This window comes from Pyrus communis, chromosome 14, assembly GCF_963583255.1.
Source record: "Pyrus communis chromosome 14, drPyrComm1.1, whole genome shotgun sequence".
Lineage (NCBI taxonomy): Eukaryota > Viridiplantae > Streptophyta > Magnoliopsida > Rosales > Rosaceae > Pyrus > Pyrus communis.
In genome coordinates this window covers 10,336,380-10,360,304 of record NC_084816.1, presented here as the reverse complement: position 1 = coordinate 10,360,304, position 23,925 = coordinate 10,336,380, and the positions used below count along the sequence as shown (strand labels likewise).

Genomic DNA, 23,925 nt, shown 5'->3' with positions numbered 1-23,925 from the left:
CTAGTACAGACTAGCACCTAAAATGAATCCAAAGCGCGTATCAATGCGATGTGAACATATACGTAAAGTTGATCTTGGCCCGAGGCGAGTACAACACTGGAATAAGCATGCATGATGAGCTAATAACATATGTATGATTACTCTGATTTCTCTACCGCATTCCCCACATATCCTCAGACCTTCCTCAACACTTGCTGCATAAACTTCTCTCTTCCCTTTTCGACTTGTATATATATCAGGACATCAATATACATTTCTTAGCAAGATAAGGATTTAGGTGTTCATATCTGGGTTATGAGGATCATAATCTCATCTGGGTACCAGTTAATTTCACAAATTCAATACTCATGTTTTTGATAAAACTCAAAAAAGTTAAGAATTGAACGAAGAAAAGAATGGCAACTTTCATGATTATCCAAATGAAAGTAGATCATAAACGTACTATTTTCTTCTTTTTAGATTGCATTTTGGAGGTGTAGAACCCCCTGTAGACGCAAAGGTAATTAACTCAAGCAAATTATCCACTGCAAATGTAACTTTCAAATTCAATCCTTCCTGGTGAGATTAATTCTAACCCACAATCAAATTATTAAACTTTGGAGCTTTTGATGATCTTGTCCTCTGCAAAGGAGAATAAAATTGTAGTGACAAGAAATGAAATGTTCTACCAAATTATCGGATTCACGTCGTGTGTGGCTTTCATCTATATGTCTTTCAGTAACTCGGGGTCGAATTTTTGCGACGAAACGAAGTTAGAGTTTTGTGGGGAGGAATGAGACTCAGTCCATCTTGGATGGCAAGACATTTTACATTAATGGGTGGATTTGTCAGGGAAGCCCTCAACCCAAAGATTTTATCCACGCACATCTTGAATCCTTCTAAATCTTGCTTTCATGAATGATTCCGGTGGAAGTTAAACTTTGGGCAGCTTATTAATTTGTATTTAAATTTTTCTACTCATGGAGGACCATGGAAGTTTAGGGTTACTAGAGAGAACTACGCAAAGTCTTCAATTTTTTTTTTCATTTTTTTTTAATCTTATTTTCTATTTAAAAAATACTTTTTTAAATAACAAGAAATATCTCAAAATTCAATTCAAATCTTTAATCAAAGTTCATAAGAATCTTTGAAAATCCATTTGAAAGTTGTAAGGATTCTACAATCTTTTGAAATCTATCACCTAAAAAGTCTTTAAAAATCCTGAAATCCAATTGACTACACTCTAATTCTTTGATACTTGTCCAGATTACAAATTAAAACCCATGCCAAAAATAAAAGGAAAAGAGACCCTCGATGCCTCAAAAATCAAAATCATCTCGTAAAACTGCTGAAAAAACTAAGATTTAGGAAATACATAGAATTTGGTTTTGTGATTTCTCTTAAATTGTGGCACCTTTTTGCATGAAATTTTGAGGGCAAGTTCATCTCATATAGAAGAACATATCCAAACTATTAATTAAACACCCAAAAATCAAAGCACAAATAAAATTAAAAAAGAAAAAAAAAAAAGCAATGTGAGTTCGACGTTTCTATGGTGGATATCGTGATTTTCGGTCTGATATGAGATTGTGGGCAAAAACAAGACCTATGACTTTGACACCAGTAAATTTCTTCAAAAGGTTAAAATACAAACCCAACAAACTGATTTATTCAAAATACTAGTCGAAAAACAACCTTAAAACTCACAACCCTTCATATTCGCATAGATCTTTAAGGTACCGTTTGGTACGTGGGACGTGACGGAACAGAGTGGGACAAGGCGTTCCGTCCCACGTTTGGTGCGCCTAAAACGGATGGAACGAGCTGTTCCACGGGACGAGTTTTGGATGAATTTTCGTTCCACCTCACCCCCTTGGAACGACTCGTTCCACATCCGTGGAACACAAAATTATAACCTCTCCGTCTCCTTCTTCTTCCTCCTTGTTTTCATCCGAGAGCATCTTTGCTCCCGCTCTGTTCCGTTCCGTCCTGTCCCGTCCCGTCTCGTCCTATTCCGTTCCGTCCCGTCTCATCTGCATACCAAACGATACCTAAAGCCCATCTTGTTCAAAATGGTAGATTTTCTCAACAAGTCCACAGTCTGAGTAGCGCCCAAACAAGATGATTAAGATTTGAGACAAATATAAACCAAGGTTAACATTATGTTTGAATTTTGCTAATTTACTTTAGGGTAATGCTAAAAAGACTAAATTTGTAAACAAAATTTAGAAATCAAATGATGTGTCACTATAAGAAAATAAGCATGTTTATCAATGTTTAAGTAATAATTCAATAATCAACTGTCATATCATTTAGTTGAGTAATGTTAGGTAGATTAAATTTGTAAACTAAATTTGCAAACTAAATGATGTGTCACCAATAAAAAATAAGCATTTTTATCAACGTTGAAGTAATAATCCAATCATCAACTTCCATGTTATTTAGTTTTCATAGCATTACTCTATTTAGTTTATAAAATTTGGTATACAAATTTAGTGTGTGTACCATTACTTGATATTTTATGAATCCAATATAAGTGGAAGTTTAACCATGTAGTGGCCCCCACGCAGTCACGCTTCACTTAACCCAGTTTTCTCTTTTTAATATGAATTTCAAGTCTACACGTTCTATAATGCACTTTATTTATTCCCCAAAAATGATTCTTTTCCAATATATTTAAAATGATTCGTTTCTTTTGGTAAGAAATTCCACAAAAAAAGTACTTTAAAAACGTGGAAACCGTGTCCATCGAAGCATCCATTTCGCTGGTCAGCATTTGACAACATTGCACACTTTTCTATCCCAACATCGACACGTATCCCCTTTCTATCCCAACATTGCACAGTTTTGGTAATTTTTTTTTCTTTTTTTTACAAACGATAGTATTATTAAATTTTAAATTTTAAGAAGGAAGATCCGTAAGAATCTATTCCTTACTAAGGTAAACACTCATTTTTTTTCAATTAGTATACACATTAAATTTGATATTTTTCAAAATAAGTTATAAAGTTTTAATTTTCTCATATTACGTTTGGGATTTTTAAAATTGTATCGACTTATTCATTTTTTGTCTCTTTGGATGTATAATGCTTAACAAAGTTGAAGAGTTCTTTTAATAAATATCGTGCGAAAAATACTGACACATTAGTCCATATAAAATGCTCACTATGTTATCAATTTATATGAATGATCAAACAGTTGGTTAGACCGATAACATATTTCAATGCACTATGGTACAAAATGAACATAATTAAAATATGAGGGTTTATTTTGCAAATGACCTTAAACTGAAGGGTATCAAATATGAAGTGTCTGATTGTTTCAACAGCAATAAAGCGACAGCGTGTGATATTTTGCTTTTTACGTTAATTTATTGATTAAATTCTGGAAAGTAGTCACAATTTGACCAACGACATTTCTCCTGTAAAGTGAAACGAAGACAAGAGTTTTCAAATCATAAAATAATTAAAAAAAATATTTGCAAAAGGTGGCTGCTTGCAGGTTCGCATGAACTTCCTCTGCTTTTTCTTCGTCGATGGCTCGCTTTTTCTATAAAACCAAGACCAAAATCTCAACCCAGAAAATATCACTTCCCCCTCTTTCTTCTCCAAAAGGACTATTCTTTGAATCTCACAGGAGTGGAAAAATACTTACTTGGTGAATAAAATAAAGAGTTGGAAATTTAAGTGTGTACATTTTTTCTGGATTGATTCAATTTTTGTTTTCTTAGGAGGGAAGAAAAATAGTGAGTTCGATCGGTTTCTGGAATTGGGTAAACCGGATTTGGCTGTTTGAATCAACCCATTTTCTGACATCTTGAGCTGAGGGGGATTTGATTGGTTCTTGGAGCTAGCAACCATGTCTATAGCGACAGCGCTTGCCGGGGAGGACTTATCCCGGCAGACCAGCAGCCGGGGGAGCTGGCGGTCTGCGAGTGTGAGGGAGATGTGGAACGCGCCGGACGTTTTTCAGCGAAGCGGTCGGCAGCAGGTGTTGGATGAGGAGGAGGAGCTCAAGTGGGCGGCCATAGAGAGGCTGCCCACATATGATAGGATGAGGAAAGGGATGCTGAGGCAGGCCATGAGCAATGGGAGGGTTTTGACTGAAGAAGTCGACACGGCGAATCTTGGGGAGCAAGATAAGAAGCAGTTGATGGAGAGCATACTTAAGGTTGTGGAGGATGACAATGAAAAGTTCTTGCAGAGAATGAGAGCCAGAAATGAAAGGTTTGTGATTTGTTTTCTGGTTTTTTTGAATTGGGGTTTTGATATATGTATACTTTGCTTGTTTGGTTGGCGAAAATCGGGTTGGATTTTGAATGCTTTTGGTTGATTGGAAACAGGGTTGGGATTGATGTGCCTAAAGTTGAGGTTAGATTTGAGAAATTATCAATAGAGGGAGATGCATATGTTGGCAGCAGAGCACTTCCAACACTGCTAAATTCTTCCTTGAACATGATAGAGGTATTTTACATAATATCTATTGATGGTAAAGTTTCGTTGTTTATTTCTAAATTTCTATGGTGAACTCACGGATTTGTAAATTTCTATGAATGTGAACAGGGAATAATTGGAAAGCTTAAACTCGTACCATCAAAGAAAAGAAATGTTCAGATTCTCAAAGATGTGAGCGGCATCGTGAGGCCATCGAGGTATGCTCAAGATCTTTGCATATTTAATGTCTTGTACTGGACTAGTGTGATGTTTTTTTCCGCATCAATAAGATCTCAAACAAAAGTTCCTGTGAAAATATAACACAAAGTAGTTTCTTCAAAAGAAATTAGGTGCTCATACAGAAGAAAGATGTAAGGGAACATACTAGTCTTTGCTCAACAACATTTAAGAGCTTGGTTTCTTTGTTTCCAGGATGACACTGCTTCTGGGACCTCCTTCATCAGGAAAAACAACACTTCTAAAAGCGCTTGCGGGCAAACTTGATAAGGATCTAAGGGTTTGTAATCCTCTCTATCTCCTTACATTTTATTGGGTTATTCTATTGCAGACAAGCACTTACATGTTCCCATTTTTGTTTTTATATATATGTATTGACAATTTGGGGTTATGAACAGGTAAGTGGAAAAGTGACCTACTGTGGCCATGAATTTGAGGAGTTTGTGCCTCAGAGAACCTCTGCTTACATTAGCCAGCATGATCTTCATTATGGTGAGATGACAGTTCGTGAAACGTTGGACTTTTCCGGACGTTGCCTGGGAGTTGGAACCAGGTACGATATGCTGGTAGAGCTGTCTAGACGGGAGAAAGATTCTGGTATCAAACCAGACCCTGAAATCGATGCATTCATGAAAGCAACATCTTTGGCTGGCCAGGAGACGAGTTTGATCACAGATTACGTTCTCAAGGTTTGTAAATTCAATCATAAGAATGTGTTGTTGAGCTCTTATTGTACAAGCCTAAATATTTTTTGTTCTTCTGTCAGATACTCGGATTAGATATTTGTGCTGATACCGTTGTTGGTGATGACATGAGAAGGGGCATATCTGGTGGACAAAAGAAACGGGTTACAACTGGTATGAGATTCTATGTCATATTACTCTGAAAACAATAAACTAAAAGAAAAGGCAATGATTTTGTTCTCAACTGTGTTTCTAAGCATGAATGTGTATAGTATGTTGACCATGATAGTTCAGGCTGAATGCGTGTGTAAATGTATTTCACTTTGATTTACTAGAAACCTAGGAACCAATCCCATTATTTTCAAAAGGTGGCTTTTCTTTTTTTTCTCAAAATTCTTCTTTAATCCATATTGGAATAATAGGAATGATATTTCATCTGCAAACATTTGCCTGTAACTATAACTGGAAGTCGTTTCCCATAATGCAGGAGAAATGTTGGTTGGACCAGCGAAAGCGTTCTTCATGGACGAAATTTCAACGGGGCTGGACAGTTCGACTACCTTTCAGATTGTCAAGTTCATGAGGCAGATGGTTCACATTCTGGATGTGACAATGGTCATCTCTCTTTTGCAACCTGCACCAGAAACATATGATCTTTTTGATGACATTATCCTTATTTCTGAGGGTCAGATTGTGTACCAAGGCCCACGAGAGAATGTACTTGAATTCTTCGAATATATGGGGTTCAGATGCCCTGACAGAAAAGGTGTCGCAGATTTCTTGCAAGAAGTGACCTCAAAGAAGGATCAAGAACAATACTGGTTTAAGAAGAATGAACCATTCAGATATGTCTCTGTAGCTGATTTTGCACAGGCTTTCACCACTTTTCATGTTGGCCAACGTCTTGCTGAAGACCTAAGAGTTCCGTATGACAAAAGAACAGCCCATCCTGCTGCCTTGGTGAAGGAAAAGTATGGAATAAGCAGTATGGACCTTTTCAAGGCATGCTTTGCAAGGGAATGGTTGCTGATGAAGCGTAACTCATTTGTGTACATATTCAAGACTGTACAGATAGCAATCATGGCTACAATTACTTTCACTGTATTCTTCAGAACAGAAATGAAACCTGGGCAGTTAGGGGATTCGGCAAAATTCATGGGAGCATTGTTTTTCAGTCTCATTAATGTCATGTTTAATGGAGTGGCAGAGCTTTCAATGACAGTTTTCAGGCTTCCGGTGTTCTTTAAACAGAGGGATGCCTTATTCTACCCTGGATGGGCTTTTGCCTTGCCCATTTGGCTAACCAGAATTCCCATTTCGTTTATGGAATCTTTAATATGGATCTGTTTGACATACTATACCGTTGGATTTGCACCTGAGGCCAGTAGGTAAGCTTTAATTTATCACTATTATTATTATCGGAAACTTTTTCTTCCTTTTTCTACATGAATAATTAAAGATATATGTCCTAGCTATTCTTTTGTTTGATGTATGTACAACATGTTCAGGTTCTTCAAACAGCTCTTGGCTTACTTCGGTATACATCAAATGGCACTCGGACTCTTCCGTTTCATTGCTGGCCTTGGAAGATCAGAGATTCGAGCGAGCACTATTGGTTCCTTTGCATTGCTAATAGTGTTTGTCCTAGGAGGCTTTGTTGTTTCTAAAAGTATGAAATCTCTCTATAATTGCCAACCTAAGTTATTGCATATATCAGCTTGATACTTTTATCATTATCATGTTTGAATCAACAAAGTGTTAACGTTTTAGTTTATTTCTGATGATTTGAAATGTTCACAATATTCTCATTTTGGTGTGCAGATGACCTCGAGCCGTGGATGCTATGGACCTACTATATTTCACCTATGATGTATGGACAAAATGCAATTGCCATCAATGAGTTTCTTGACAAAAGATGGAGCACTGTAAGTTCTATCAAATCTCAGTTGAGTTCTTCTTGTACGGTAATATTAACATTGAGCTTAACAAATAACAAATTGTTTGATTCCTTTGCACAGCCTGTCCTCAACGCCGCTGAAAACACAGTTGGAAAGGTCCTTCTGGCGGGAAGAGGCCTGTTTACCACGGAGACTTGGTTTTGGATTTGTGTTGGGGCGCTTTTCGGGTTTTCTATTCTTTTTAATCTTCTCTTCGTTGCAGCATTGACCTTCTTAGACCGTAAGTGAATTATGTTCAATCTTTGTTACTCATTGGTACTAGTAAACCACGATCATTGGTTTAAGTTCTGATTATTTGCTTTCTCTTTTAACTAAATTGCAGCAATTGTTGATAATAAAACCTTAATTGCTACTGACGACTCTGAAAATAAGAGGAAGGGACGACCCAATCCAGAAGGTAAGTGTTATATTTCCTGAAGATCTTAATTTGCATATGCATTATAAATATTGGATTACTCAAACTCTCATCCATCTATTTACCACACCTGGCTGTAAAAACAATGTATTTGCAAGATAAGCATTATGTCAACCATGGCTGCACTACAAAACCTACGGCATAAAACTTACATCTCGAGCAGCATTTTTGCTATCAAATTATACTCATTGTCTAATACATAATGACTAATGACAGGTACTGATATGCAAGTGAGAAATCAAGCCAAAAAAGGAATGGTTTTGCCCTTTGAGCCCCTTTCACTTGCTTTCAACCATGTGAACTACTATGTGGATATGCCTCCTGTAAGTAACTTTGTGTCTATTTTCCTTGATATATAATTTCAAGAAGTCAATATGAGTACTTATACATCAACAAGGCATTAACCGAAATGAAGAATGAGTTTCTGCTCTTTAGTCAAGAAGTGACTGTTTTTAGTCTTGCAATCTATCATCCGATGGCCAACACATGTCATTGGCCTAATATGATTCTTCTTTGCCTTACATTTATTAATATGACTTTCCTTGGTGACAATATTTGTGTTCCTTACCAGGAAATGAAGAGCCAAGGGATTGAAGAGACTCGACTCCAACTTCTACGAGATGTTAGTGGTGCATTTAGGCCAGGTGTTCTGACTGCATTAGTTGGTGTCAGTGGTGCTGGAAAGACAACCTTGATGGATGTTTTAGCCGGAAGAAAGACTGGTGGGTATATTGAAGGAAGTATTACCATCTCTGGATACCCAAAGAACCAAGCCACATTTGCTCGGGTCAGCGGCTACTGTGAACAAAATGACATTCATTCACCATATGTTACTGTTTATGAATCTCTCGTATACTCTGCCTGGTTACGTCTTGCCAAGGATGTCACGAAGGATAAACGAAAGGTATGTAATTTATTTTAATCATTTTGATTCTGAGTGGTTGTACCATTCAATTTCCAGTCACTTGGAATTCAATCTTCTACAATTGTCTTTTCTACTTATAAAGAACATGATGACATACATGATGTAGCTGATGTAGCTAACTAAGATTTTATTTTTCTTTCTGTTTCTGTAGATGTTTGTTGATGAGGTCATAGATTTGGTTGAGCTTAATCCCTTGAGGAATGCTTTAGTTGGACTTCCGGGAGTTAATGGGCTTTCAACTGAGCAGAGAAAAAGGTTGACTATTGCTGTAGAATTGGTTGCTAATCCTTCCATCATCTTTATGGATGAACCGACATCGGGTCTTGATGCTAGAGCAGCTGCTATTGTTATGCGTACTGTTAGAAACACTGTGGATACCGGACGAACTGTTGTTTGCACTATTCACCAACCTAGCATTGACATTTTTGAGGCTTTTGATGAGGTATAATATGATCCCGAATCTATCAAATCTGTAACATTGTTCAGTATTTTTTGTGCCATATTTCACCTCGATTTTGTTTTCCGTTGCAGCTGTTCCTTATGAAGAGAGGAGGACAAGTTATTTATGCTGGACCTCTAGGTGCCCAGTCTCACAAGCTCGTTGAATATTTCGAGGTAGGTGTATACACTACCTTTCATTTTAATTTCCTTCCAATGATCAAACTGCTCCATTGGATTTAATCCTGACTTGGGGTTAACGCGAAGTTCAGGAAGAAAAATTTTCAAACATCAGCAAAACTTGTTATATAGCAAAGTAATTAATAGTTAAAAGTTTGACTAATCCAAAACATCTTGCAGGCTATTCCAGGGGTTCCGAAGATCAAAGAGGGTTACAATCCTGCTACCTGGATGTTAGACGTCAGCTCAGCTGCCGTTGAGGCTCAAAATGATGTAGACTTTGCAGAAATATTTGCAAACTCTGATCTCTATAGGTAAGTTGCATGTAAACATATCGTCTCTTCATTTCTGTCATTGCCATCCACTTGTCCGTTTATGTTAAAAAATTTACATCTTTGCTTCACATGTTCAGGAGAAACCAGGAACTTATCAAGGAACTAAGCACACCACAACCAGGCTCCAAGGATCTTCACTTCCCCACCCAATTCTCCCAAAGCTTTTTAACTCAGTGCCAAGCGTGCTTCTGGAAACAGCACTGGTCATACTGGAGGAACTCGCAGTATAATGCCATTAGGTTTTTCATGACAATTTCCGTTGGAGTTATATTTGGTATTATCTTCTGGAACAAAGGAAAGAAAATGTAAGTTTAAGAACTTTATGATCACCTACATTCCTTTAATGTAATTTGATTTTGTGGCCCACTTGCATGTTTTCACCAATTAAGAAATTTGTGTTTCTGAGAATTGTCAGTTAAATAATATTCAACCGCATATTGACTTGTGAACAGGGATACACAACAAGACATCATGAATCTGTTGGGGGCAGGATATGCTGCTGTTCTTTTCCTTGGAGCGGGCAATGCTTCTGCTGTGCAATCGGTTGTTGCTGTTGAACGAACAGTTTTCTACCGTGAAAGAGCTGCTGGGATGTATTCCGAGTTGCCTTATGCATTTTCTCAGGTAATATTTGGAAACTATGCACATGGTTATGTGTTTGGTTGCTTTTGCAGGGCATTCAAATCAAATGTATATTGATTCATGACTTTGGTGTTGCAGGTGGCTATTGAGACACTTTACGTTTTAATCCAAACCTTTGCGTATTCAGTTATTTTGTATGGCATGATTGGGTTCGATTGGAAGGTGGACAAATTTTTGTACTTCTACTATTTCATATTCATGTGCTTCACATATTTCTCCATGTACGGGATGATGGCAGTTGCCCTAACTCCTGGTCCCCAAATTGCTGCAATTGTTATGGGCTTCTTCATGAGCTTTTGGAACTTGTTCTCTGGTTTCCTCGTCCCACGAACGGTATGTCTGAGTTACTCTTCTTACTTTCATGCCTGAGAATGTTGAACAAATGAATTATAAGGACAACATGCAACAAATTGTTATTAGAAGTCATTAGTATTTGCATGATTGAGCAAGTGGTCATAAAATGCAGATTACTCATCGGAGTTTTCTTGTATCTTATTTACCTTGTTAGGGGTCATATCTGTTACTAGTGTAATCCTAACAATTAAATCTCAATATTGCAGCTAATTCCCATCTGGTGGAGGTGGTACTACTGGGGTTCTCCAGTTGCCTGGACAATCTATGGCATCTTCGCATCTCAAATGGGCGATATTACGAAGGATATCATAATTCCTGGTGAGGAATCCAAGCCAGTGAATCAGTTCCTCAAGGACTATTTGGGTTATGAAGAAGATTTTGTAATCCCGGTGGTGTTTGGTCATGTTGGTTGGGTCCTTCTCTTCTTCTTCATGTTTGCGTACGGCATCAAGTACCTTAACTTCCAAAGGAGATAAGCAACTTCAATCTGCAGAAATGTGAAATAGATCATCTACGTAGATTCGCGTGAGATACTCTCGTCAGTTAGCGATCATAAAAACATGTAAACTCGTTTTGTTTTTTGCCTTCTCGTTTGGATATTTTTACCATGTAATTTTGTTTTGCTTCCATTCATTTTCACCTTGAATTAATGTGTATAGTTACTTATTCTTCGAGTACTCAATAAAAGTTCTGCATTTTTTCAAAAATGTGTTCGTATGAAAACAACGTTGGTGCTGTGTTTTGACAAGGTCTTAGGCAAGTAGTATGGGATTTAGTCTCCATTCGTTAGAAATCGCGGCGCAAACGTCGCGCGCGTGTGTGCGTGTGGGCGCGTGTTTGATCCCTCAAGTTGGGTTAAGAATTACTTTCTCTGATGAGTCATCATGTGATTATCTTGGTAACTTAAAACGACTATACTCTCACAAAGTCAAAAAACAACGATTGCTAGAAGAAAATTGGATTAGATACTTGTTATTTATCTTAAATAGTGCTTGGCAAGATATTTCCCTCGTCCAATGGCTCACAAAGCTCACATTTTATTTAAAGAACCCATTTAAGATGATACTGTTTACATATATAACATGTTTTAATATTGCCATTTCGATGTAGATTGTTTGAGAAGGCTAAATTAGCAACATACTACTGAATTCATTTCCAATACCTATCTTCAAGCGTCCAAGCATGCTCATTGCAATACAAACATTCATCTATGCTCTTCTCTATTCCATGATCGGTTACCACTAGGAGGAGGAAAAGTTCTACTTCTACTACTTCATATTCATGTGCTTCACGGACTTCTCCATGTATGGGATGATGGTCCTCAAATTTGTTGCATTAACACATTCCCAGCCACGAAAACATGCGACTGCAGTTAGATACCACTCTCATACATAAAGATAAACAATTTTTCAAGCGATGAAAGGTTCCATAATCACTCTGGTAAATTCTTCCATCCAGATGGAAGGGAAATGACAGTGGAATGGATGCTGCCGCCTAATTTCCCTGACAGTGGGGAAAGGAGTATGATCATCAACTTCGCAAGACACGCGACAGTGTATAGCACAAATCTTTCCAGCAGGTGTTACAGTGAGCAAACGGAGTTGCAAGATTCTAGTCCATCTAACAATAAATTGAAAAAGCATCCAGTGGTGAGACTCAAGCAGGCAGCCAGTGCTGATTACAACCTGAAACCAAAATGTGTGAAAGCTTCAACAACAAGAAAGGCATACGAACTACGTATATTACTGCAACTGGTATACAAAGTAGCGATTTAAGATAAGTCTGGATGCAGTTAAGTGAAATTAGTAGAATCAGCTTCGCTTTTAAAATACAGCTCCTCAAGGCAAGGAAACACTACTATTTTTCCTGTTGGCATCGCAGGTGCTTCCATCAATTCAATTAGCTCATGGCACCCACTAATTCGTAATGTTTTCAAGGATGGAAATAAAGTCATTGTCTCCATACTTTCTGCAGCTGCATCGTAAATAAGGTCATAGCCATAAAACTCAGCTCCAATACATTTCAGGCTATCCATACCATCAATCTCAAGCTGCCTAAGATTAGGTAGATGGCCGAGTGTTGGGACAGCTTCACGTTGCAGCTGCATAACTGAACCTGCTTCAACTTGATGAGAGGTAGCAACTTACTCATTATCCATGATGGAAATTTACCACCCATGTAATTTTTTATCTCTAGTTTTTCCAACTTCGGATGCAGTTGGAGGCCTTCCAGTACATTCTCCTCATCATTGTGGGCTCTTGCGATCCAGCCATCCCATTCTGAAATGAGTCCATACAAATCTCAAATGTCATAAGTGTCTCTTATCTTCTAATTTGGCCTTCTCTGCTTCATCTCCATCCCTTACGTCTTCAAGATTATAAATGATCAATTCACCATTCAAATGATTTAAGCCAGCCAACTTCTCAATTCCACGACCCATCTCTTTACCCACAGAAAAGTAAGGTAATGTTCAAAGGCACATCAGTCGTCCCAGGCCAGAAGGAAGCACCGTACTTTTATTGAAATAAAAATGTCTGAAGTTGATCAAATTTTTTACTTCTTTCGGAAACTCTTCAAGAGCACAGTTCATTGCCCTTAAGGTCTGCAGGTTATAGTGTTATCCAAAGGATTCAGGAAGTGTTTTGAATCTTGTTTCAGAAATGTCAAGATACCTCAACCGTTTCATATTTCCAATTGATATTGGAAACTCCTCAATACTAGCCTTGTATAAATTTAAGACACGTAAACCTCTAAATCGTGGCAAGATGTTACTAGGGACTTCGCCATACGTAATAAATGAGCGCACTCTCCCCAGTCTTCATTTTGCAATTTTTCCTAGTGTCTAAGTAGAAACCCGAGCAACATGTCTAACTTCAAGTGTATCATTCGTCTCATGTAAGTCTCTCGTCAAGCCTTCAGATTTGGATACAAGACCAGTAAGATCATGCACAAGATTGGACATCTTGCATTTGGTAATAGTGTCAGCCATCCAGTGTAGCATTTTGAAATAAGGAACTTTTCAGTAGAATATCAAAATATTCATTACCTATATCCTCCATCTCTAGCAATTTTGAAATCTTTTGTGAACACTGAGCAATATGCAAAACACTGTTTCAAAGATGAGGATTTCAAATTATCAAAACTCAACTTCAAAAGTGAAATCATTCGATCTTCTCCTTCCGGTAAGTCCCAAATTCTACTTTCTTTGATTGACAACCATTCGTCAACTCTACATTTAGACGATAACATGCTTCCCAAAACCTGGTACATGAATCACAATTTCTATCAAATAACGAATATGGTAAACAGCAACAGAAAAATAAAAAAAACAAGGATCTCAACGAAGTTCAGTAATATAACATGGACTATACCGAACAAGTTCTGTTAAGCAGCCTGATGCAAATGCGTGGCTATTGCTTGCTAGGCACAGACCTTCTGTGCCATTTCGGGTCAATCGCCTTAGATAGAGGGAATTAGGGGCTTAACCCTGTAACAGGGTCCTGTTTTACCAGTGGTGTATAGCATACGTATTGAAGTCTTATCTACACATTTCAGTAACAGTTTCAAAATTTTACCCCCAATCCATTCTAATTAAGCGAAAAATTAGAATTCTAATTCGATTGAATTGGATTAGTTTAGATTGCTTATAGTATGCAGACACCAAGTAACTTACAGGTTGAATCTTTATCGACAAGAAATATGAATAAAAGAAACAAGTATAAATGAAGTTCGAGATCATGGTATAATAGTACAATACCTCTGCCACCAACGGTACACCTGCACATTGTTCAGCAATCTGCCTTCCGATTCGCTCAAATTCTTGACTTAGAGGAGCATTGTTATCTGAAACAGCTCTATGTTTCAATATGGACCAACAGTCATCTGCAGAGACAATCCCCAAATTACACCTCGGAAGTGTTTCCATGACAGATGCGACTTTGGCACTGCAGGTAGTGACAATAATAGCGCTTCCACAAGAGGAAGTAACTTTGGACAAATAATTCATGAAATTGCTCCATTTTTCAGAGTCTTTGTCCCAAATGTCATCGAGTACAAGTAAATATCTTATCTCCTTCAGCTCTTCTCGAAGTTTTTTAAGCAATGCATTCTGTCTTGGTATCCCCTCGGCTTAGTAATTCTAAGAACCATCAAAAGGGTGAGATACGGACACCCATATCTTTCTACCAAAATACCTGTCTATAGGATCCGCAAGGTATACGGATTTGGCCAAAGTTGTCTTTCCCATGCCCAGCATTCCAACAACGGCCAGAACTCCAATATTTCCTTGAGTGATGTTGGAGTTGGTCAAGGTTGTAATTATATTAGACAGATCCTCCTTCCTTTCAAACATTCTTTCATCTGTAGCAATCAGCGAGTTGGTTTGTCTTTCCCATCCAATTCCGCAAGGGGTTGCATCTATTTTATCGGAAACTAGTCCAATGATAGATGCCTTAGTCTTCAGAATCACCAATGATGCATTGATCTTCCGAATTTTACGTTCCATTTTAAGACGAAACACAATTGGATTGGAAACAGAAAAGAACTTGAGTACCTTGTTCTTGGTATGGTTCTCCTTTTCTACTTTACGCCGAACAACTTCATAGTGGAGGTCATCCAACACATCGTCTGCATCTCCAGCTATGTTTTTCAGTTTCTTTACCCAATTCTCCAATGCCTTGCCCCGACCTGGTGGTTGGCAGGCAACATCACCTAAGAAACCCCAAATGGTGGACAATGATCCACGAAGCCTGCTTGGTTCAGCTTTGAATCCAGACTCGAGACTGATTTCTTGCGCAGCAAGTGAAGTCAGTTTCGCCAGTATTCCCTCAACAGCAAAAGGAAGCAGATATTCTTCCGCCATCTTTGTTTCGGCCCAAAACTACAAAAGGAAAAACAGAAGAACGCTCAGTGATCAGTCAAGAAAACAAGAAGAACGAATTTGAAGATCGACGAAGACGTCCAGACACAGAGTTAATCTCGTAGCCGTAGGTAGAAGAAGAGAAGACAGCTGCAAGCAAAAAGTCGTACGTTTGGCATTCATAACTTAACTTTCAGAAGTGAGGAAGCTGGAAAGTCCACTAAACTTTCAAAATACATTTATATTTATTAAACAATTTAAGAACTACAATTTTCACTCAAAAAAAAAAAAAAAATAGAACTACAATTTTCACTCAAAAAATAAAAAAAAAAACTATTATTATTATAACTTTTTTTTTTGTCAAACAACATATTTTGTTAGATTAGATATTTAGATATTAGATTAACCATCAACGGGTTTTGAACCCATGCTATCATGCTAGGGATCAACATGAATAAAATGAGATAATAAAGAAAAGAAATAAGAAAAGCAAGGATCTAGGGGTTAGCGAACAGGGGCCCCATCCTCCTCGGGGTGTCAAGAATATCGGTCAGTCATTAACCTTCAGTTAGTGGATCTAATCCTTCACGAAAAGTAAGAAATTCCACATATTTTGACAAATTGAAGGTGAATCTTGATTCATCCCCCTCGAGGAGTTGCGCTAGCATCTTTCTCTTCTATTCAATTATGAACCTTATTTTGTTGTATTCTTAACTCATCTAGCTTTTGGATTTAGATCCTCCTCTACATTCACCACTATGGTAAATAACCAGTTGCCTATTAATTTTGCTTCTTTGTCGTAAAGCATGTGTGATGCATTTTTTCCCTATCTCGAAGTTGTCACATGTAGTTTACTTCTGGTAGGTTTTCTATATCTCAATGTTTTGTCGCTATCTTATTCAATAAAATAAATAAATAAACAATTGCAATGAGTCATTCTTGAGTCCCTTTTAATTTTTAACAAGAGTAAATTATAGTAATGGTTCTTCAACTTTAACCAAATTGGAGCAATGATCCTTCAATTAAAAATTTATTACCATTAGTCCCTCAACTCATCAAAACGTGTAGCTATAGTCATTTTCATCAATTTCGTCAAAATTTTGTCAAAATGAGTTATGTTGGAAAGACCATTGCTACAATTGGATTAAAGTTGATGGATCATTTCTCTAATTGGGTTAAAGTTGAGAGACCATTTCTCTAGTTAGATTAAAATTGAGGGACCATTGATAATGTATTTTTAGTTGAAGGACTATAGCTAAGTTAAAGGATCACTGCTAATAGCTTTTTAGTTAAGAGGTTATTGCTCCACTTGAATTAAAGTTAAAAGACCATTGCTACAGTTTACTCTTTTAACCAATATACGTGCCTGGCATGTTGTTAGTAGGACTGACTTTGTCAACAATAGAATAAAAGTTTTATGCCCCTTTTAACGTGTTTCTAATAAAAACACTTATAAACAAAAGTACTTCCTCCAGAAGCAATCCCAAGCGGGACTCAATAAATTCTTTAGAGCTACATTCTCAGAAACAAAATATCAATCAACTGAACTTGTGATTTTGTACAGCACCAAAAAATCAAAAGGCTTAAGTTGAGAGGTCACAGAAATTCCTAGATGTAGATGTACACAGTTAACTGTTATTCATTTCACAAATAAGTGTTTGCAGTAGCCTGGATTTCCTTCTTGCTCTTCACCCGACACCGCTTCTTGGTCTCGCTTTCAAGTTTATCAAAATCCTCTGCAAGTCCCACATAGCCATATAAACAATTTTCTTGGTCTTCCAGCGAGTTCTGCTTCCCTTCGCTGCCGCTGTTGCTGAGGGAAGCTGAGGTGATCTGCTGGAACTCAGCCCTCCCGTGTTTGTTCTCAGCAAAAAGCTTGTGAAGCCTTTCTGCTTCCCGAAAACCAGAAAATGTGGCATTAAATGTCACCACCAAGATGCTGTAATTTGCAGGCTTCCCACGGCACACCTTAGCCTTCCCCTGACCAAAGCCTATACCTACGATTAAGTTGAGATGAAAAATACGAAATACTAGAAAAGAACAAAAAGACCAACCAAAAAAGTATCTTAAAAAGAAAAACCGAACAAGTATTACACCATCAACTATAAAGTCGACTACAGAAAGCATGTTAAAAGGGCAGAAATGCGGCAAGTTGGTTACTAAATTAGAACCGTAATTATAATTTTTAAATTTGGAAGGGTGCTGTTATCCACACTTCTTTTTACCTTTCACACACCCCTTTGTTAATTTATGTCCTTCATATATTTGATCCAACGGCCGAAAATTGAAATGGGTGTGTGGAAGGTAAAAAGGGGTATGTGGATAGCACTATCCATTTGGAAATGCATTCCACCTCCCATGAATGTTGCAACTGATCAAAGAGAGTTATGCAAGTCAAATCCGAAGTTTGGAAGAAATGATAAATGAAAAAAGAAAATGAAATCACAAAATAAAACAGAAATATGACAAGAAACATAATCTTAAATGAATAATGGAGAAGATGGAAATCACATTAAAATATCTGCTACTACAGTCAAAAAACAAAATCATTGGAAAGTTGTCACATAAATCATCAAAGTATACTTACTCACCTTTAAGAATATCCTCCAGCCCTTCAATAGTTACAATCACCCTTTCATTCGGATTTTTATTTGCTATGGAAGTGTTGTGGATGACAACAACCGGAGGAAAGATAACCATGTCCTCCTTCAGAGCCAAGGCTTCAGCATCAGGCAAGAACCGCTGAATCCATGAACCATTCGAGACGGATGCACTGTCCCATCCCATTAACACACAAAGTGCTTTATGAAAACCCAAGTGCTCTGCTCTGGAACCAGCCATACGTGACATGAAGGCATGTATTGCCAAGGGCACCACACCTGCAAACTCTTTCGAGTTGCTGATACAACAGGCAGGCAGATTCAATTGTCATTAACCAATTCCTTAGAAGCGACGTGGGACAAACTACAGCATCACTTTAAAATTTTGGTAGGACATGAGGTGAAAAGGGACAAACAGAGGCATTATCTTGGTTCAGAAACATATACATCGTGAGAATCATGTAGTAGTGCATGGATAAAGTTCCTCTACAATAAAAAACTACTTTACCAAATAAGTACCTTCTAATCCCGCAACGGGAAAGTGAAGACTTAGAAGACTTTCAAGGTTACAAGATCTCAAAGCGCAAGAGCCAAAGACTCAGGATACTAGGTATCACACGCCACAGATGACACAAAAAAAAGCAGCCATCTTCAAGGTAACATATATGGATTTCCACGGAAGGATCTCTTCCATAGAGTAGCACGCAGGAACTTCAGATTACTAAAAGCATGGGAAACTACAGCAATCATCTTTCTAACTCAGTTTTTACGATCATTGTTTCTCTTCTCCCGCTAATGATCAAATGAAAGTAGTCCATCCGACAAACATGCATAGGCAGTGTCTGCAAAAGAATTTATCAAATACTAACTTCAAAGCTTTACTTCCTTGAAAAATTCTTCCTTTGAAAAGCCCTAAATTCCTTATTAATAAACAAGGCACTCACCACCGTGGGTTTCAAGCAGCATGGTGGTAAGTAGATCACATGTAACTAAAGAATACCAAAAGAACAAACAAAAAAAGGCAATCTCCCATCCATCATGGCCACCTAAGAACAAGTCCTCACATCACTGCACACCACTACCCAAGACTATAATTATCGTCCTGATACTGGTCACGCTGCCACCATGACCATAAACTTCATTTGCACTACTTCTTTCAAAACAAACAAGAAGGGTAGAAGAGTTCCCATCGTCTTTCCTTCCATCTACAATTTTCATCCTTTTCAAATTATAGGAGGTTGTAGATTGGAGAAATCTCACTTGGTCATGTTACATGAGTACCATAAACCTATATTCAAACACTAAACTAAAATGGGTTTGCTCCCCCAATAGCACTCACTAATCATAAGAAATCTTTCAACCAAATTTGGACATCCCGAAAGCTCTTCTAGGCCAATAACCTCATCTTCCCGTGGAAGAGTTCAAGAACATTTAAACTTAACACGATTCTCAGTCACCAAAGCCCAAACAATTAAGGGCCACATAGTCAGCGTCTAGACAGCCAACATTTGGTAAAGCCCCTCCAAGACAGCCAAGACGAGGAAAATTCAAGTACATCAATTTATCTTGATCTGAAGAGACCTAAAAGTTAAACCTTACCTAACTACACTAATGTCAGATAATTTCCATACGTTACAATCATTCTAATCCCCCTGTTGCAGCAGAGAGTAAATTTAAACATAAACTCAGAAACATACTACAACGTAGAAGACAGACCTGGCACATACACAACACTTTGTAGTAAAACTTCCTCCTCCCGTGAATTGTCTTCTTAGAGCTGGGTTTTCATGCAAAAGCTTAATGTGCTTAAAAAAGGCACTATCCACCAGTTTCTTGAACTCCTCAGAATCTTCAGGAAGTTCCATCCCCGCCGGTTTCGCCTGAACTTTTGGAATGTCATCCCCTTGAGGATGAATGCTTCCACTAAAATCATCGGTTTCTCTTATTTGAGATTTGTACTGATCTTGAGGTTTGTAATCTGGAAATTCGAGATTAGGAACATCTTGAGCAGGCCTGAGATGCTTCTTTACACTGCCAGGTGATTGCAACGGTCCCAAACGCCTTTTTACACTAACAGAGGACTTTAACGGTCCCAAGCGCTTTTTTATACTGCCAGGTGACTTCAAAGGTCCCAAACGCTTCTTTACATCCAACCTGGTAGATTGGAATTGTTCTCCATGACGCTGTTGGACAGGTACTGGCAGTTTGGAAGATGGTAACAAATTGTCGGAATTTAGTTTGTTGACATCTTCAGCTTTCCAGTGGTCCACAACATGGTTTGGACCACGGCGATCCTCTCCATAGATAGCATTCCGGCCAGTGTACCATTGATCCTCTCCAAAATTCACATTTTGGTTAATGTTCACGTGATTAACTCCGAAATTCACATCTTGGTCAATGTTCCATTGACCCTCACCACAGGTCACAGCGTGGTCAATGTTCAAGTGATCCTGACCAACGATTCCATAATGTTTGAAATCTTCATTACTCCACTGATCGTACCCAAAACTCAAGTCAGGTACATCGCAAGCGTCACTCGAATCATTGGACAATTCAGAATTTGATTCATTCCGACGTAGTTTCCTAGCTAGAGCACGTTTCCTCATTGCACACATTTGCAGGGTGGTCAGCTCGTCCAAACTTCGATCACCCTCAAGCGGAGCCAATTTCTTCAACGTACCTTCATACGACAACGCTTCTCGCCCTCTTTCGAGACCATCATCTCTTCCAAATCCGAAGCTCCGGGTTCGCGGACTAGAACCCAAAACTTCATCATAACCAGAGATCGATTGTTCGCTCAAAGATTGATAATTCAGAACAGTGGGTTGTGTTTGGTCCATAAAATTAGGATATTGGTTCCACTGGCTAATCTCCTGAGTACCTGCTTTGAGAGAAGCATTGTAAACCGAAGGCCTCGGAACTTCTCTAACACCATATGCAGGGACATTGTTGTCCCATTTCGGATTCCGCCATCCCCAACCGGCATCAACCGACTGATGTAGTCCCGTTATTTGGCTTGTGTTGAATTCATCAGAAACCCCGCGAAAACCCGGATCCAAAATGCTCGAGCGCGCAGTTCCGTTGCCAAACACGGCCTTATCTTCAGGACTCATGTATGCATTGTGGTCACCGAGCCTAAAGTCTTCAACTTTTTGAATACCCACATGGGGTTTTGGCAACGCAGCCGGGAAACCGCCATGAAAATACGCAAGCTTCCTTGTGGGGTCCACACCAGGGTCCAGAACCCCAACTTTCCCACTTCCAGAGCTGAAACCGAAGTCGGGTCGGTTCAAACCCGGATTCGCGGTCGAAACGGCGGGTCTCCGGGCTAGCAGATTGTTCCACTCGAACTTCATCGACGTCGATTCCGAGAGGGGCAAACCGGCGCTGAGACCTGCCGGTTCCAGCGGCCGCCTGTCTCTCTCTCTTTCACCATCATAATAACGACGGTTATCGTAGTCTCTCCGGGAATTCGGTTCAGGTCTTGCTCTTGCCGAACCCGAAACCCGACCCGAGTACGAACGTCGACTTTCCTCGGCTTTCGCGCCGTGGTTCGCCAAAGACCGACTCGGGTAGTCCCCGAGCCTCCGCCCACTCATGAAAACAAAACCCTAAAACGTTAAGACGACAAAGGTTTAGCCTACGGAACGACGTCGGAGCGAGAGACGACTGAGTTTCTCAGTTGATGGCCGAAAAAGGGGGACCGAAACCCTAGAAAGTGGCGTCGGAGAAGAAACGAGAGAGAGAGAGATTATGGCGTGCTGCAGCGGCTGTTTTTCTTGTTGTTTGGCAACAAAAAGGACTGCCACCGCGATTCAAATGTTTGTGGGCTGCGTAGAGGAGGTGGTGATCTGGTGGGAGATGGTTTGGTGGATTTGGTGACGTGGCACATGGTTATTGGCTGCGTGAAGGGGGGTTTGAGTGCTGTCGTTAATGTAGAGAGAGATTGAGAAATGATTTAAGGTTTCAAGAACTAGAGAGGGGGAGAGAGAGAGAGAGAGAAGAGGATTTAGAGAGATGAATTGCAGAATCTGTTATATTGATTTCTTCCTCAAGAAGTTATTACAATGATGTATATATAGAGAGAGCAATGTCTCTAACTAACTAACTAACTAAGGTTTACAATATTATATTCTAACATCCCCCTCAAACTCAAGATTGGGGCACCCAGTCATGAGGTTGAAGCAGTCAGATTGTCAAAGAACATTAGTGCAGTATTCCTTACAATTGGAGAGTGAGGTTGATGCTATATCATGTGTACCATAATAGCCAAATCAACAGACCTGGTGCCGCCACCCTTATCACAAATGCCCATATGGTATCCTACTTGAATATCAAATATACCTCCAACATTGCATAAGCGAAATACATAAGATCCTTTGAACTCATGTGCATCAATTTGAATAGATTTCTCCCATATGGCCAAAACAACAAGTTGAACCAAAAACGAGTCTAAAAATAGTTTTGCATTGTACTTTCCCTGTGACAGGTCTGCAAGAACCTGAGCAAACTGATGTAACAGATGGAGCCTAGTCGAAAAATGCAGTATAGACAGTCCTTGCACTTCTAGTAACTAGGTTGATTCACAAGATGTTGGTAATTTAGTTGATCCACTAGTTTGTGAACTTTCTGCACCAACAGAACTAGCTGGCTGCTCCTCGGTTTTCATTATAATTGGTTTATCACAATCGTTCTGCTTTGGAGCACTGATAGAAGCTCATGTTGTGGAATTAAGTGGCAGGGAAGATTCAAGGTAATGAGAGAAAGAATTGACCATAACAGAGTCATTCTTAATTGACTCCATTGAATCAGAAACTTGAAGCTGATCGTGCAAGTTTGGATCTTGTGTAATAGATGAGTTGGTAGTTTGAGTAGAACAATGGGCAGCAAGATGATCCTTATGTGAACAAATTTGACATGTAGTAATTTCAGGTGGCAGGGAACTAGGATATAGAGATGAAGGTGAGCCAAGAATTCCATTATAACTATCAAAATTATTACCATAGCTTGACTAGCATGAACTAAAATTGGATTGAGCATAATAACCACCATTGAAGCCAACATGAAATTGAGAGCTAAAGAGAGGAAAGAAAGAACCTTTTGTCTCACATTCAACAAGAACACAATCCACAATGGCTTCCTCAGCGAGCAATTGTGCACGAAAATCCTTTAGTGAAATGATACTCTCACGCCCTCTGAGTACACATTTAAATGTGTTGTATTTTGGAGGGAGTCCATTCAATGCAATGATCACAAAGTCTTCATCAGCAAAAATGACACCAAGAATAGAAAGTCCATCCCTTGCTTCTTTAATTCTTTGAAGATACTGGGAAATTGAATTTGATCCCTTCTTAATGGTGTAAAGATCAGTTTGTAATTTGATTATACAAGTTTTTGTACTTGGTAAGAAAAACTGGTTTTGAAGACGAACCCACATCTCTTGAGAACTCTTGCTACCAATCACATAGGAAATAGCGGATGAAGAAAGTGTTGCAGTAAGTAACAACATCAAGGAATGATCATGCATTTTCCAGACTTTGTACTCATCAGTTTCAGTTCTTGAAGATGAAGTACCAAATGTTACCTCTGAATCTCTTGAAGAACTAGAAGAAAACTGAGCAGGACAGAGATTTGATCCGTCAACGAACCCGATAATTCCATGGACTTGAAGCATCAACTGCATTTGAAAATGCCATTGTAGATAGTTGGTCTCATCCAGTTTCGTAGTAACAGACATGGAAACAGATGAAATCAATCCAGTGATTGGTGATTGCAAGATTTGAAGTTGATTCGCAGTTACCATTTCGGAAAAATTGTAGAGAAATCTGTCTGAGGAAAAGACTCAAACACTTGGTGTGCACAACCTTTCAGAGCGAAGAATGAAGAAC

General features: G+C 38.7%; 2 protein-coding genes and 1 pseudogene across 3 annotated transcripts; 1 reads left to right on the top strand and 2 right to left on the bottom strand.

The window, feature by feature from the left end:
- Window positions 1-3,457: 3,457 nt before the first annotated feature.
- LOC137714801 (pleiotropic drug resistance protein 2-like) lies at window positions 3,458-11,245 on the top strand. The gene is made up of 20 exons (XM_068453936.1): window positions 3,458-4,205; window positions 4,322-4,442; window positions 4,542-4,630; window positions 4,845-4,929; window positions 5,048-5,338; window positions 5,416-5,506; window positions 5,820-6,720; window positions 6,841-7,001; window positions 7,154-7,257; window positions 7,351-7,510; window positions 7,613-7,687; window positions 7,922-8,028; window positions 8,277-8,609; window positions 8,782-9,072; window positions 9,162-9,245; window positions 9,429-9,562; window positions 9,661-9,888; window positions 10,036-10,207; window positions 10,304-10,558; window positions 10,786-11,245. Exons 1-20 carry the CDS (start codon window positions 3,838-3,840, stop codon window positions 11,053-11,055), a joined length of 4,320 nt encoding a protein of 1,439 aa, XP_068310037.1. The 5' UTR covers window positions 3,458-3,837; the 3' UTR covers window positions 11,056-11,245.
- Window positions 11,246-12,371: 1,126 nt separating this feature from the next.
- LOC137714355 (putative disease resistance protein RGA3) lies at window positions 12,372-15,440 on the bottom strand (annotated as a pseudogene).
- A 1,404-nt stretch (window positions 15,441-16,844) lies between these two features.
- Window positions 16,845-21,810, bottom strand: LOC137715751 (uncharacterized). 2 transcript variants are annotated; one of them, XM_068455091.1, is made up of 3 exons: window positions 19,754-21,810; window positions 18,029-18,336; window positions 16,845-17,434 (listed from the first exon to the last, which is right to left on the bottom strand). In XM_068455091.1, the coding sequence occupies exons 1-3, from the start codon at window positions 21,634-21,636 to the stop codon at window positions 17,082-17,084; spliced, it is 2,544 nt and encodes an 847-aa protein (XP_068311192.1). In that variant the 5' UTR covers window positions 21,637-21,810; the 3' UTR covers window positions 16,845-17,081. The 2 variants fall into 2 exon arrangements, with proteins under 2 accessions (XP_068311192.1, XP_068311193.1); XM_068455092.1 differs by having other exon boundaries at window positions 16,845-17,428.
- Window positions 21,811-23,925: the final 2,115 nt, after the last annotated feature.